Source organism: Diceros bicornis, chromosome 30 (assembly GCF_020826845.1).
Source record: "Diceros bicornis minor isolate mBicDic1 chromosome 30, mDicBic1.mat.cur, whole genome shotgun sequence".
NCBI classification, from domain to species: Eukaryota; Metazoa; Chordata; class Mammalia; order Perissodactyla; family Rhinocerotidae; genus Diceros; species Diceros bicornis.
In genome coordinates, this window is record NC_080769.1 from 12166293 (window position 1) to 12182969 (window position 16677).

The 16677-nt window shown below is 50.0% G+C and overlaps 2 protein-coding genes across 2 annotated transcripts in view; one reads left to right on the plus strand and one right to left on the minus strand.

Annotated features, from left to right (window-relative positions):
• Positions 1–692, plus strand: part of LOC131394231 (mucin-16-like) — an 88783-nt gene extending 88091 nt beyond the window's left edge. The window contains exon 64 of the mRNA XM_058525449.1: positions 120–692. Within this exon, the coding sequence (XP_058381432.1) occupies positions 120–218 (99 nt within the window). The 3' untranslated portion in view covers positions 219–692. The remainder of the gene's footprint in view (positions 1–119) is intronic.
• Positions 693–2477: 1785 nt separating this feature from the next.
• LOC131394471 (methyl-CpG-binding domain protein 3-like 1) lies at positions 2478–3961 on the minus strand. The gene has a single exon (XM_058525845.1). The coding sequence runs from the start codon at positions 3036–3038 to the stop codon at positions 2487–2489; it is 552 nt and encodes a 183-aa protein (XP_058381828.1). The 5' UTR covers positions 3039–3961; the 3' UTR covers positions 2478–2486.
• Between the last annotated feature and the right edge of the window lie 12716 nt (positions 3962–16677).

Consider the following 16677-nt stretch of genomic DNA (forward strand, 5'->3'; position numbering starts at 1 on the left):
AATTAAGCTAGAGATGCAGGAGGCATCAGGTCTCTGTGGCTTTGGCATCCCCTTCCCCTGGAGTCTCCCATACTGGGCAGCTGACCAGTCTATTCTGATGCCTTTTCCTCACCTCACAGGCCACCACCTGCCGGCGGAAGAAGGAGGGCAGCTACAAGGTCCAGCAACAACGCCTGGGCTATTACCTGCCCCACCTCGACCTGCGGAAGCAGCGATGACTAGATCTGCCTGAGCCCCCTTTTCCCAGCTGGGGTCCAGAGGAGCTTGGTTGGAACAGAACGAAACCACATTGGTTGGACACAGCCTCCAGGCTTTTCTAGACTTGGCCCCTGACTGGCTCACAGGGGACTAAGATAAAAGGTTTCACCTTCCTTAAGTCCTGATGGCGACTGCAACTTCTCTCCTGTGGTGTCACACCATTTCATCCCTCAGGGACACCAGAATTGGTGAAACCAGCACAGACATTGCCATCATGTAAAATCAAATCCCCGAACTTCAGTGCAAGATTTCCCTTTTTAGGAAACTTTGGAACATCCTTCCCCTTAACTATGTGCCAGCCATCACACCCCTCTTGGTTTCTCCATGTTCCCCATCCCCTGAAGCCCTGGAAGTCTCAGGTTCCCCTTATCTGCTTCATTATCTGAAGCTGAGGTTCACCAGGACTTCCAGATCAATCTCCCTCGATGGCTCCTCTCTCCACTCATGGGTCCTTCCATGATGGGAAACAGGCCAAGATGGAAGGAGTGGGTCAGACATGACTCTGCAGTCACCTTGGGACTTGGGAGCTGAAATGACTAGCTGTCTGGGAACACTGAATCCCAGAGTAATACCAAAGCTCTAGAAAGAGAGTGTCTGCTTTGGATGTGAAAGTGAATAAAACTCAGGGGGAGAAATCTGAGGGAAAAGAAAGAGTCTTTTTTCATCTTTCTCTGCACAGAGTTCAAGTAGACTTACAGCAGAGGCTCCCCAACAAGCAGCCCAGAGCATCCCAGGCTTGAGGCAGGCTGCGCTGTCCTTCAGTGGGTTTGTGGGAACAGATTACATTATCTATACACACTTTGCAGATAAACACAGCTAAAGATACCCAAGGGCTAAGAATTAAAATCACAGTCATGTCAACCATTCAGTCTTTTTGCGTGTGAGCTTCACATTCTTTGTCTTAAGTAGTCATTCTCATAGAATGCACTCTCTCAAGATTGTAATAATGATAATAATAGCTATCGTTATTGAGTACTTAATATCTGCTAAGGAACATGATTGGCAGGCTCTGCGTGCATTACCTCAGTTACACTCACCATTTTAGGATTTTATTCCCATTTTATAGCTAAAGATACGGAGACTAAGAAATATTAAATAACAAGGAAGGAAAAAAATTACTAAAACTAAAACACCTAGCCAAACTATTTCTCAAATAAAGAGATAAAGACAGTTTCTAACAGACAGACAGACTTAGAGTTGACCTCCCACAGGCCTTCAGTGAAAGAACCTGTAAAGAATGTACATCAGGAGGAAGAAATGCGAACCCAGAAAAACATAACAGAAGTCATGAGGAAAGGAAAATCCTAATGTATCTAATTTGGTATTAGTTTTAAAACAAGACATTAAGAACACATTTTAACTAAAATCACAGATGATTACCACATGGGAGACTAGAGGAGAGAAGATTCAATTAAAAAATAGGGAAGATATAAATAATAACATACTCCATTATTGTTTAACACATCGCTCTCAGAAGCTGATAAATTTGTCAGCCATGAGAAAGTAATGATAAAGGGGATTTGAATAATACAACAGGCTTGATCAGGCAAATGGACAAATCCCAACACATAGTGGCTTATTGTTAGATTCATGATGCTGAACACAGTCTTTCTCTTGCTAGCAAGATGCCCAAATGGCATGTCAGATTTCCAACACACACAGATCTAAAATACGAGGGAAAGTCTGGTATTTGATTATATGCAATTGAGAATTAACATGCAACAGAAAACATAAAAATAGAGATCTAGAAGTGGATATATTATTTGAGAACACAGATATAACAGCTCTTTAGTGAAGTATTATGTCAGGATCTATTTGAATATTACACAAAAAGGACAATCTATTCGGACTAGGTAGGTTTTCTCTGTGACTGTGAGGGCAAAACTCTAAAGAACCCCATGACTTTCATAACTCTCTGTTGACCTTAAAATACAAATAAATAACACACTTAGGAAAGGAAAATGAGAGAACAACATGAAAAGGAAAAATCTCCTTTCTCTCCTCACCTGAAACCCAATCTCTCACCTCAGAAGAGTCACTGTCTATATTTTCTGTCATGCAAAGGAATCGAAGAAAAGAAAAGTATTTGTATATTTTAAAGTTTCAAGAGCTCAAAACAAGAAAACATCAGGACCCCTGCAGAGGCATTAAGGTAGTGTGAGCTCCACGTCATCTGCGCCTTCTTCTCTTTTCTTCATCGTGTTTGTCAGGACGTCCTTCTTGGCCCCTCACTCTCCCTGCCTCGCTAGCGAGTCTGTCTGCATCAGTGCTACCGCCAGTCTCTCTCTTGCCGTCTTCATTTTCCCTTCCTGTTTCCTGATATCCTCCTCAGTCACCAGAAGTTGTTTGCAAAGGAGCTGTGGGATGTAAACACCAGCTCCTGGGATCATCTCTGCCGAATCTGAAGACCAGGCAGGGGTGGGCATGGGACTGGAGTTCAGACCACCTGCGAGCACACCTGGCAGGGATGCACCTGTGCAACTAGGTGCAAGGTTCGGCAGGGCTTTGGCAAGATCCAAAGGACTTAACAGTTCTCCTGCACTGCTGCAGGCCTGGAGACCTTGCAGTCTCTTCTGCCAGCAGAGTTGTTGGGGCTGCTCCAACGTTTCCTCCCATTGATGGTATCTGACCTCATTGCCAGGATGGGGTGTGAGTCTAGTAACTGGCCTCTTGAATATATAACTGGACATCCTCAAAGGGATGGAGATGCTCAAACCAGACTTTGGTTTGAACTGATTTCCAAAACCATGTTGCTTCCTCTGTGAACACGTCACCATCATACTTCTTTTCCTCTTACCCTATCAAAATAAATCATGGAATTGGATCAAAGTGACAAATGAAGCCTGCCGTCTCAGGACAATTCTTCAGATGTCTTTAACTTCTACCCTCCTCCTCTCCCTGTGGGGATTAATCTGACCTGTGTCCCAGCACATCATCAAAGAGATTTGGGTCAAGAATAGAAAGCTCGAGGTCAAAATTCAGGACTACTGCAGGTCATTTCTTCTCCCCCATCTTGTAGATGTTCTCCTTTATGAGTATGACTTTATTCTCTTTTTGTCCTTGTCACTCTCAACCACAAAAGCCCTGGTGATCCCTCTCAGGACACACAGTCCCCAGTCTTTCTCTAAATCCCAAATCCCACCATTCTTCTGTACTATATGACTATTCATTTGATTAACCCATTGACCACTTGGTGTTCATAGCTCCATTAGAGCTTAAATCAGTAGTGAAGTTATCATCCACCCCACTCGTAGTGACTCACTCTCATATCCCAGATGTTTCCATCAACCCAAATGGTCATGTTCAAAAATAAATAATTCAGAATACATATTCACCCACCACAAACTCCTGATTTCTGGTATTTACTCAAACACTCATAAAATAGATACCTGTTCCTCAAGATCGAAGTGATGCCAGATCTCCATATCCTTACCTTAATTTCTCTTTTCTATCATTCCTGGATTCCACGGTCTGTGATGTCAATAATTCCCTTGGAATGATCCAAAATTCCTGACCACTCATCATCTCTGCCTTGTAAAACTCAGAAGATCCGATTATCTGCCATACCCTAACTACTGCTTGTCTTATGATAACTGCTAAGAAAAGCATACAACGTGATTACGTTGGTACCACTGTAAATCCAAAATCATCTGCATCAACTGGGAAGCATCCATAATGCCTGGAAATTTTACTTCCTTTCTGTGGGCTGGCATATTTTTTCCTTGATTTTTCACAAAGCTTGTTTCAAATATTCCCCACAGTTCTTTTTCCTTCATACTTATTCAAGGTCCCTTAACTTGCCTGATATTTCACAGAAATGTTGCTCTCTCTACTCCTTCCCCTCAGTTGTGAACACTGAGCAAAGGTCATTTACATCATGTGTCTCTGTGGCCTCACCTCGAACCCCCTCCTCAGACCACCCCATACGCCATCTGCCCTCACCATTCTATGGGTATTTCCCTTATAAGGTCAGAATGACTCCTTTGTTACCAGTCCCAATAGGAAGTTTTCATTATTCATCCAACATGATCTTCAAGTATAAAACTCTTAAGTATGTTTGGAGCAACTTGGACATGTGATTCTTATTTTACAACGGAGAACATTAAATCTCAGTAGAGAGAATGTGTACCTGAAAAGATTCAACTTACAAATGGAGATTGTGCTGTAAGTGGGAAGTACACACTGGATTTATGAAACCCAGGAAAAAAATGTAAACTGTCTCATTATTACGTTTTATATAGACTACATGCACAAATGATAACATCTTGGTTATAATGGGTTATAATATACTATTAAAATTAGTTTCACCTGTTTGTTTTCACTTTTTAAAATGTGGCTACTAAAATAATTTTAAATTCCATAATATAGAGTGCTTAATGTTACTATTGGACAGCGCTGGTCAAGCCATCAGTGAAAATAAAGCCCAGAGAAAGTGGTTAGGGAAATTTTTTCCCAAGAAAAGGAGTCTACACTGGCCCACACTGAAAGATGCAGCAAAAACTGTCATACACACACACACACACACACACAAACTTACAAAATGGAACAAACATTGTCCTAGAGTCCCACCACTGCTTCTCAAATGGCATGAGGTTGCACTCGTCCTTAGTCCTCAGTGGACTAATCTCAAGAAAGAAGTCAGAAGTCAAGACAATTTACCAGTTAGGAAGATCTAATACCAGAGACTAAAGATCAAGATATTTTGTGAATTTCCCATTGTGGCTTCTGTTATTAATTCAGTATGTTATGGAGACTTTTCCAAGGAGGGTTGTTTTAAAACTCACTTTTTCTTTACTATGTAAAAATACACAGGATTTGTAAAGAATAATTACTCTAGCCAATCAATGAAAAGGAGATGATAGAACACGAATACCCTTATTGTAAATCACTACTGGATTAGAGTCAGTCAAGGAGAAGATGACCTTGGATTATTTTCAACCAAATTAGGTTGATTCTGATTGCACGACTGTCATATTGATTGTGTTATGCAAGGATCTGTGAAACGTGTTTGCCTCCCCTACTATTCAACCACCAAGGCCCACCAACCAGACCAGTCCTTGCTGACAAATCCCTTGCCTCCATCCCTTCTGACAACACCTGGAGGATTTTCCCCAAATCCCATGCTGTCACTGTGCTCTTCAACCTGCCCCAGGCCAGGGAAACATTTTCTCCAAGGCTCAGGCTCTGTGTGTGCCCAGCTCTGGTGATGGCACTTGTCCCTCGAGTGAAGACAAGGATCAGAGCGCAGACCCTGTGAGCTGCAGCAATTAGGACAAAGACTGGGGTTTGCTGACAGAGAGGAGAACATTCACTGGGAATGGTTACCAGGGTCAAAGAAACCCCAGTGATTCCTCCAAAGACAATGCAGGACAGAGGAGTGTCTGGGTGTGGTTCGGCTTGGGAATGCCTATAGGATGACATAGGTGACATTGGTAATGCATCCGCTAATGTTGTTCCTTCATTTATTCATCGTATGCCATGGAGTGCTTTCTACATACATCCAGGCAATAGTCTCACCCTCTGGGGACTACAGACAGTGTCACAAGAATTTCTAAATTTTATTTACAACGTATACATACATCACTGGTATGCACTAGGTGTTCCAAGCATTTTTCAAACATTGACTCCTTTAATACTCTCCATAAACTTACAAAATAGGTATCTTATCATTATTGCCAACTGACAGATGAAGAAACTGAGACACAAACGAAGTAACTTGTCCAATACAAATATCTAGTAAGGGATTGAGCTGGAATTTGGACATAAGATGTTGGCTCCATAGTCTATGCTCTTAACCATGATCTTTGCTCTCTAAAGACTTCACATCATGAAAAAATTTGATCAATTATCCATTTTCTTGGTACATTCAATAGCCACACTATTCTATCTGTGTCTGAAAAATATAATCTCTGCATAGAAACTACTGCGCATACACACCCAAATTACTTCTACCAATATCCGCAATTCCTGAAAATTAATACAGAGAAGATTTCAGAACATTTCTTGCCCAAGCTGGGAAGACCTTGAGGAAATCTCAATGTTACTCTAAGAAGCCAACGGCAGGCTGGGAGTTGGTCTCAGGGGAAGGGCATCCTCAGGAGTCACCATTGAATGACAGCATTGATGGGAGGGGCTCAGAAGTGACTGAACTCAGGATCTGGGGGTGTTTCAACTTGGTGCTCATTGTCTGGCTGTGGCTTTACGTGCTAGTGATGCAGCACAGGGAGAGGAGATGGCTCACTGTGTTCTTGGGGAAACCAGACCCATGAAAGAGAGGGAATGATGGTTTCCTTAAACAGTGGACTTGTGGTGGGAAACATTTGGCCTGGAAGAGACCGTTGTGTGCCTGGTGTAACCAGAAGGAGTTGCACCTGCTTCGGCCAAAGCAGATGGGTTTTCCCTATAGACTTACTTTATCTCAATGGGATCAAGAAGGAGGAAATGATGTGATGCTCTTCTGGATGTGAGATCTGTGATGGTAGAGACTGTGCTAGGAGGTTCTGAAGGGCCTCCCTGAGGTGACATTTGCTGTGACCAGAATGACAAGTCTAAGCCACCCCTGCCGATGTCTGGGAACAGTTAGTGTGTCAGGGAGAAGGCTCCGTGGTGCAGAGACTCATGGGAAGAAGTGAGTTTGACCAGAGGAGGTCAGAAATGTGGCCAGTCAGGCTGGGGGGAGCCTGAGAAGAGAGAGGAGGGGAGAGAGGAGGGTGATGGTGCTGGATACTGGGACATGGTAGACTGTGTTAGTTTCTGTTCCTCTTTGATGACATTGCTCCAAAACCTTCCACCAATAAAGTACAAATATTTAACATCTCAGAATTTCTGTGAGCCAAGCATCAGGCATGGCTTAGCTGGGTGCCTCTGCCTCAAGGTCTCTGTGAAGCAGGGGCTGTGGTCTCAACAGGGCTCAACTGGGGGAGGATTCCCACCCAAGTTCACTCACATGGGTTTTGTCAGGATCCATTTGGACGGCGAGTCTGTGTTCCTATCTGTCTGTTGGCTGGACACTCCCTCAGTTCTCTCCTACAGAACCTCTACATAGGGCAACTGAAAACATCAGCACTTGCTCTCCCAGTTCCAGAGATATGACAGAGAGAGAGAGAGACAGAGAGAGAGAGAGAGATGGAAACGGAAGGAGAGAGAGAAGGAGGGAACCCAGGAAAGCTAGTAAGCGGGAAGTGACAGACATTGTGTAATTAAAACTTGGAAGTGACATCCCATCACCTTGGCTGTATTCTGTTGTTCAGAAGCCAGGTACTGACCGCTTAGTGGTGACACAAGGATGTGCACTCCAGGAGGCAGGGAGCATTGGGAGCCATTATGGAGGCTGCGCACCACATAGGCCAACATGAGGCACTTGGGACTGATTCTGAGTAAAACCGGAGACCATGGAATGTTTAATGCCAGTGGATCACAATATCTGAATTTCCTCTAATTTCAACCCCTAAACGTGCAGATCTGAAAATGAGGCCCAGAGGGTCAGTGACTTTCCCAAGATCACACATCTGGAACCCAGAGAAGTTCTGAGTGGTATTCCATGTGATGTCCTACTCCATCTTGTAATTCTTCTATCTCAAAGTTTGTGCATCAGACACATGTGACACCAGCCCGCAGGTGTTGTAGGTGGTATCACATATACACCTGATGATGTCCCTAGGAAGCTGTTTCTAGCACCATCCCATCCTCATTGTGCAGGTTGGGAGACTGGGGAAATCTTGAGAGGCACAGCGGCTTTTCCAGGACACAGAACTGGTAGGAAAAAAGAGGTCTGACTTCAGCTCTGTCTCCTCAAAGCTGGGCCCCTAGTTCCACTCCCAAGTGGCTGTGGAGCGGGTGGTGATGGATATTTCTATATAGTGATGGAGATGACATGGGCAAGGAGGGAGAGCCGCCAACAACCTAGAGGGGTCTTTGAGTGGGTCTGATTAAAGGAAGGGGCCGGGTTACAGAACCTTGAAGAAATGACCTCACTTCCTTAGTGACAAACCCCTACAGAACTTAGAACTTTGGTTACCAGGCACCCACATTTTAGACACAGCCTCCTATCCAGTTCATTTGAGTGGAGATGCTCAACACAGCAGGATGTTCTCATGTTGTACCCCAACTTTCCAAGGCTCTGGCCCCTGGAAAGCTGAGAATGGGAGCATCTTAAGTCACTTTCGTCATTGGCTCAGCCCTCACTTACAACGCCTGTGGCCGTTTGGCAGGAGGAACCATCAGGTAATAGCATAGCCCAGGGCAGGCCACTCTAGGTCAGGCCACAACTGTGATCCCAAACGGACAGTACCACACCCCTTGACCCTCATTGTGTTTGTATGTATGAGGTGGAGTTAGGGAAGGTGGAGATGAGACAGACCCAGCCTGGGCAGGAGCAAGTAGCTAGATGGTGGAAGTCTGGCAGTGTGTCACGTTCATACTCAGGATCTTGGCTGCAGGAAAGGAAGCTGAATGCTGGGGACCTAGCTCCTCTACCCACATGTGAATCCCAGGTCCTTGAGATGTCCTCGCATTCCTTCCCTGGTGGAGTCTATGCAGATGCCTCTCTGTGCCTGATCTGTGGTGGGGTTTTCCCCTATGGCGAAGTCCAGGCAGGCCCCTGATACCTCCTGGCCTGACTGCTGGGCACTGTCACTGCAGAGCTGCACCCAGGAGATGGTCGAGGAGCTGGTGGATGGTTTCCAGTTCGCCATCTCCCTGGAGAGGACACAGGTGTACCAGTCCATCAATGACCAGGGCTGGTCTGAGGTGAGTGTGGGTGCAGAGGGGTCTTCACACCCAGGACTCTGAGATGACCAAAACACTACTAGAATGCAGACTCAAATTGGAGACTCCCCTGGGACTCCTCTACCAGGGTTTTCTCACTAGAGTGCCCCACAGTCCCACTCCCAAAGGAATCTGGCCCTCCACTCCAACCCACAAGCTACACAGGAGGGTAGAAAGTCACCCCTGTCCTCCTGGGGGTTCACTGTGATGTCACTGACTGTATGTCCCTCCTCCTCTTCCCCAGTGTGAGGATGAGCCCACTGTGAATTTAAATGAGGCCTGCAGGATGCGTGCCCTCCAGGCAGGCATGATGGAGAAGCTGACAGAGTCCATGGCACCAGCTTTCCTGTGTAGGAACATTTCCAGCTTCACCACCTTTGATTTCAACTACTCAGTCTCAGACACATCCCACCGGGTCCTGGACCAGCTGTTTACTAGGAGAGCGGCCACCGCCTTCTCAGCACAGTGGTGACTCTGCCCACTGCCAGTTGTGTGTCTTGGGAATGTCACCGCATCTCTCTGAGCCTCAGTTTGCTCCTCTGAAAAGTGGAGTGGGAGAAGATAAATTTCATGGGGATCTTGTAGGGACTCATGGGGTCAGCCGTGGCAGGTGCTTACCTGGTGCCTCGCTCTGCAAAGAGGGCTGTGGATGTGCTGTGGTTGTTCATGGTTATTATTTCTCTTTCCCGTGAAAAGTAGTCTGCCTCACCCATCTCTGGGATGTGGCCTTTCTGAGTTTGGAAAAGCACATGGAAACCACCCTGTCAGGGAGTTTGAGATTCCATCCAGCTGGTCCTGGTCCTTTTCCTTGGGGTAGCCAATTAAGGATCTCTGGGGCAGCAGAGGGGCCCCAGGCCCACTCAGGTGTCTGGGATGGTTCTGGTTGGACTTCATTCATACGACCATGTAGATTAAGCAGGGACTACATGCAGGACTTTTGGAGATACTTAGTAAACTCAGTGAATGAAGCAGACACAATTGCTGGGCCTCAATTGTCATCTGAGAGTCAGTCAGTCACATTCGACATCATTCACAGGTCCTGTCCTCCATCGTGCATCCCAAGGGATGCCCTCATAGCCTCCTTTACATCTGGAGGCATCTTCCTTTATTTCAACCAGGAGGGCAGAGCACAGGACCATCTAAAAAAGTGAGTGGTCTTTGGGTCTAGAAGGACGGCCTCCTGTCTCTACAGAACAAGGTGTTGGGGGAGAGATGGGGGCTGTGGCTGGGGCGGGCCTGTCAGAACCCTGTGTCTCACTAATCTTTTGATTCCCAAGGGAAGGCTGGGGTCTGGTGGCTTCCACTTCAGGAGGACAAGAGTCAAAGAGCTATGGATGGGTTCCAGGACCCCTGGGAACCAGAGGGGTGGCTAGGCTGAGTTGTCCCCTCGAGACCCATTCCCAAGACAGTCCCATCTTTATCTGCCTCCCCTTATCCACATCCACCTCTTCTGACCACCACCTCCAGGCCCAGAACAGGAGGAATGTGAGCAACTTGCTCACACATGGGCCTTAGTACTCAGTCCAGATGCCCAAGTGCATGGAGGGCTGGGGTGGGCTGTGTCCCAGCTCTTCAGGAGAACAGTGTCAGTGGGAAGAGTCACAACAGAGTCTGTGTCCAACCTGCTGGATGAGCAGGCCTGCCACTGTCAGGACAGCCTCACAGTGGTCAGGGCTGCCATGGGGCTCTCCCCTGGTTGGGAAGGGGCAGGCATAGGGGCCCAGTCCCAAGCCAGGGGGCCTTGGGTGAGAAGTGTGGAGGGAAAGGCCAGGTCTCTGACTCTGTTGCCCAACTGCCTCCCCCAGTGCCACCTCTTTTCTGGTGGGAACCTACCTGGACGATGGGCAGGATTTCTGGGAGCCCCTGCACTTTCCCTCCTTCAGGATGAAGCTGGCCTCTCTGCACGTCAGCTTGCCTGGCTCAGACTTGGGGGGCCACGCCTACCTCCTCCAGGTCCAGCTGGAGCATCCACAGCCCATTGAGGCAGAGCTGGAAGGTGAGGCAACTGCAGTCGGGGAAGATGATTTGCAAGGGCTTCATAGGCTGGGTTCCCCTAAAGGCAGTGGGGTCTTGCTTGTTTTTGAAAGGCACAGGGGAAGTCAGCTACTTGAGTGACACTGTTTCTTTCTCCTGCTGCAGTACCATGTCCAGAGCTCCCTCCAGCTCCAGAGCCAGAGCAAGGGTCAGCTCCACGGCTAGATCCAGCTCCAGCTCTAGTTCCACCACGTGTGCTAGAGCTGGAGCCAGTGTCACCTCCATCAGTCCCTCCAGGGCCAGAGCCACCACCACCATCAGCTCCAGCCCCAGTGCCAGCCCCTGAGCTGGAGCCAGCTGGACCATTGGCTCCAGGGAGAATCCTCCCTCCACCTGGAGAGATAACAGCAGAGCCAGATCCAGCCCTGGAGCCCACCTGCCCCTGGGATGTGACCACCAAGAACCTGCTGAGGGAGGAGAAGCCTGGCTTCTTGGGGTTTCCTCCCCGGCTGGTGGCAGAGCAGTTGACACTGATGGATGTGGTGAGCAGCGGGGCTCTCAGGGCAGATGGGGCCGGCCTTCCCCGTGCCATCAGCTGCCCCAGACCTGCCGTCTGCCCTGATCCAGAATCCCATGATCTTGGTCCAGGTTCCAGCCTCCCCACTTACCCTCATGTGACCTGAGCAGCCCTCTTAACTCCCAAGCCTTTGCTGTCCTCATGTGGACAGTAGAGATGGACACTGAGAGCAGCTGCCATGCAGAGTGGCTGTGCATATGGATGAGGTGGAACAGAGAGGACATGGGGCAGAGTCTGCCCTTTGGTGGGCGAGGGGAACTCACTGAAGTGCTATCAGGTCCTCCAGTAGATCACTCATATGCCCAGGAGGCCTCAACATCCTCAGCACTTATTAGGCGCCTCACATGTACATGACTATGTTGGGGAAGAGGGAGAATCCCCCTCCACCTCTTCCCTTAAGGTTCTTATGGCTGGCCAAATAATTAAAAGACAGGTTAGCAGGAGAAAATAGTACCAAGTTTAATAATATGTATACATGGGAGAAACCAAGGAAACTGAGTTTCTCGACAAATCGTGAAGGTTTTTACCTTAAATAGCATATTCAGATAGACGAAGGAGGATGTTGGGGTGGGAGAGGAGACAGCTATGGAGGATTACCAGAAAGCACAGCAATCAAGGGTGTGTAGATTTAAGTCCTCTCCTTCTATCCTGATAAGAGTTTCCAGAGACAAGGTCTTACCCCGCTCTTCCCAGTACATGGAGGGAGATACCTTTCCAAACGTAAATGTTTGGTAAACAGAACTTTGATAAGAATAGGCTTAGCGAGGACCCTGCCAGTCTGTCCATACCCAGAGTTACATTCCTTTAGGCAGTCACTGGGGGAGGTCAAATGTCCCTCAGAGAAAATAACCAAGGTAAAGAGACATATTTCAGGGTGGCCAATTTTGATCTCCCACAACTACATGGCAGACAAACAAAGCCCGTGGTTGTTGCTGCCTTGGGGGAATGTGCATGTGAAGGAGGAGTCAGACCCCAGGATGGTCAGAATGGGTGGAAGATGCCCCTAGAGATGGTCAAGCAGGAGCCTCGAGTTCTGGTGCTTGGAGGAAGTGAGACTGGGCGGGGAGCAAATGCCACTTCCCTGCGCCACAGCATGGGGTCCTGGGTCATCCTGTGCTGGGTGCCCTCAGGGGACACAGGCAACACCCAGGGACTCCCACAAGCCTCAGGCCATTCTCAGCTTCCTGAGCTCCAGCTCTCACCACTGACCCAGCCTGGCACTGGGGGCTGTGGACACTGAGCTGGGCTGTGGCAGGACTGGGTGACACTCCCTGTCCTCCCCAGGAGCTGTTCAAGAAAGTGATACCCCGCCACTACCTAGACTCTATCTAGTCCCAGTGGGACAACAGGGCCAATGAGTACGTGGCAACCACCGTCCGTGCCACCATCACCCACTTTAGCAGAGTGGTCAAACATGTCATCAGCACCTGCCTTGGGGAGCCAAGCATGACGGCCCAGGACAGGGCCAGGGTGGTGGAGCTCTGGATCCAGGTGGCCAAGGTAAGATGTGGGAGGCCCTGGGAGCCCCTGTCTGGAGTCATGGGAACTGCTACTTCTCTTTTCTCAGCTCTCAGGATTGAAGTTTGTGGTCTGAGCCTTTGCACAATCCTTAGGCCCCTCCTGCCAGGGCCTCGCTGACCTGACTCCTAGTTCCAGTGGTGGGAAGCTCACTTCTTCGTGGGCCACTTCCTTGGGTTGAGCTAAAATCCTCTTCCCTGGGAGTGTTCTTCATCAGGGTCCAGCTGTGCCCTCCCCGGGTTCCCTAAGCATCTGTCTCATCCAGGACAGGAGACGTCCATGAGGCGACAGAAGCCAGAGGGAGCAGGGCTCCAGATCCCCCTCACAGCTCATTCTCTTCCCTTCCCCAGGAGTTCCAAGGCCTAAGGAATCTTTCTTCACTCCACCCAATCCTCTGGGCTCTGCAGGGCCCCTCCATTCATCATTTAAAAAAGACATGGAGACAGGTGTCCAGGTGGATAGGACTCTCTCCATGTGAGCACCACCTGGGTGGACCAGACACCACCCACAGGGCTGGCATTGCCCTTCAGTCAGCTGGGACTTCCTGGGAGACAGCGAACCCTGGGGACAGGGTCTGAATTGGTTGGCAGGCTCGGAGTCTCTCTGGAAACTTAGGCCAGTAGTTCTGCTTCAGGAATCAGTTTCCATAAATGTCAGATCCCGGGTTGAGCTAAATTGAAAACTTTCAAGTGTTTGCTTTGCAGTAAGAGAACTCCCTGTCCAACCGAAATCAAGACTGTTCAGAACAGATCTGCTGAGTAGATAAGAGAATGGAGGCCCCAGGTGACAACAGGAGAGCTCCCTCCCCAGTCCCAGACACCTCAGGGCTCAGAGGACACAGTGAAAACCCTCATCCAGGCTGTCTGGATCTTCTGGGTTTTCAAACAAAAGCGATTTACCCTTAAACCACCCCACAGTGTTTCTTTCCTTTTTTCCCTCCTCAGGAAGAACTGTCAACAATTTAAAAAGTTGATCCAAACATGCCACCGGGAGAGCAGGAAGCTGCTCAAGGAGGTGAGTGGAGGCTGGAGATCTGGAAGGAGGGGAGGTGAGGTGGGGAGGGACCAGGCAGGATGTGCTTTGGTTGGTTTTTCACTTAAAATTTCCCTGAGAAATAACGGTCTGTCTTGTCCAGCTTGACAGGAAGCGGAGGGTGTGAGCTGCAGGGGCAGGTGGGGACTGTTTGGGGCAGGAGGCCTTGGTCACGGGATAGAGTGGTGTCGCCTGGACTGTTCCAGGAGGTGAGGAGCTGGCAGAATGAGCAGGTCTCTGGCTTCCATGCTGACCCATCAGCTGGCCCTCACCTCCCTTCAGGCTGGTGGGTGGATGGAGTGGGTGGGGGTTCCTTTCTTCCTAAAGCAGCCCAGTCTGTCCTCAGGAAGCCAGGCCCCTGCTGCTCCTTCTGTCTTCACTGCACCTCGCAGGGGAGGGCATTCTGCCTGTCCCAGGGATGGGCACTGTGAGGTCACACAGGCCTTGTGGACACAGGGGCTGCCCAGCCTTGGGCCAAATGGTGGATCTGGGACAGAACTGTGTGCTCCCTGGGACTGTGCAGTCTAGCCCGATAGTGGTCACTGCTGACAAACCAGTGAGTCACCCCCAGTGCCTTGTCGACAAAGATACGCCCCAGAAGGCAATGAGAATTATCAGGGGAACCTACAGATTCTTAATGAACCTTCCAGACTGGACGTTAGAAGTTTCCAAGGAAAAAAGGAAGCAAATGTCACCATCACCCAGTACCCTGGTCACCCCCTACACTGTCACTCAGATGTGGCACAAGGGGGTGCCCTTCCTGAGTGAATGAAGGAGTTCTGTGCAGGGAGCATCCTAAGGGGATCCTAGGGAGCTGAAGCCCTTGGCATGGACTCAGGCCCAGCCTGGGGTCAGAGAATCCCAGGGGGCTGGGACATGCAGAAGCCACTGAGCCCCCTGAGATACGCTGTCCCTCCCCATCCATGGCTCAGCCTGACTGAGGGCCTGGACACACTCTGAGACACTCTGTCCAGAGGACAGAACCTTGGTCAGAGGTGTGTCTGGAGGAGGAGTGAAGGCCGGGGGACAGGGCCTCTGGCTGGGAGGGGGAGCGGTCTCTCCTCTGTGGGCCCCTGAGCAAGTCACTGTCCCTCTGTGGGCCTCAGTCTCCTCACCTGGGAAATGGAGGGAGATGATCCGTGGTGCAGGCCTCACAGCGGTGATGAGGTACAAGGGGAAGAGGAATGTGCAGGAGCTTTGTGCTCCTCCTCCTCGAGGGGGGAGGGGACAGCACTGGTGACAGTCAGATGATGCTGAGTCCTCAGGGGACTCTGGGAGGCAGGGGGAGTTCTCACACTTTCAGATGAGGAGAGAGGATTAGGGACCTGGGCAGGCCTGAGGGCACAGAGGAGAGAGTGTTGGAGCTGGGATTGATCTAGAATCAGAGCACTCTGGAAATGGGAGAAGCTGTAGACACCAGATGTCCAGGGTCCTGGATCAGGGGCCTGGGAGACACGGGGAACGGAGCATGGCCTCCCTGAATCTGTCCTTGACCCTGCAGGAGGTGACCTCTGTGTGGGCCACGCTGGAGATGGACCCCCAGGGAGCCCAGGAGAGGCAGCAGTAGCAGGTGAGGGGGCCTGAAGGGGAGGGTCCAGGTGTCAGAGGAGGGGGTCTCCTCCCTCACGGCTGGAGACCTCCACCAAGAGAGGAGTCCCTCCTCCTCCAGCCCAGCTCCTGGTGCCCCAGAGCCTGAAATGCCTGCCTTGGAAGTGACCAGGAGGAGGCCTGGAAGGGCTGGGCCCAGGATGGATTTGGGAGGGGAGGGGCAGGGACCACACACCCTGCGATTTGCCAAAAGCCCACCCGGGAGGTAACTGGGGAAGTTGGGTATTCCTGGGGGGGCAACTGGGGGGAGGCTGCTAAGGGTCCTAGGCTGCTCTCTGTGGGAGTCTCGGGTGGGCAGGGGGCTGGGGTGAAGGGATCTGAGGGAGGGTCCATGCGGACACCTGAGAGCCAGGACCCATCACCACTCCCACCCTGATGGCACAGGCTGTCGCCCCCTTCCTGGGAACATTCCTCAGTTACTTGCAGCTGCTAGACACTAGAGTGGAGGATGATCTGGAAGCAAGTGAGCCTGGAGGTGGGGCCAGGGAGCAGGATCCTGAGTTTTGGGAGGCAAGAGCCCTGCACTGGGCCCTGAGCTCTCAGCACTTGGCAAACCTCCTCTCATGAGAGCCCCATGGTCACTGCTGCAAGCTGGAGAGTCAGGCCCATCTTAGCAATGTGTGAATGCAGGATCCACATAAAACCCCCATCCAGGCTCTCTGGGCTGGTGAAGCTCAGAGCTACCTGCCTGCAGAGCTGCAGGAGGCTGTGTCTGAGCTGTGTCTCAGCCTCTCCCTCAGACCCTGCCCCTAGGGGAGTGCCATCAGCCCCTGCAAGTCAGGAAACACATCTGTGGTCCAGCTGTCCCTTCCTGCCTGAGGCCTGTCTCCCTGTTTGTCACCAGAGAGGGGTGGGCTACAATATCTCTGGCCTCAGCTCCCCTGTCCCTCCTGCTCTGCAGCCCAGAGCCTGACCCAGTGTCAAGTTCTCTTTCTGAAAGGGTC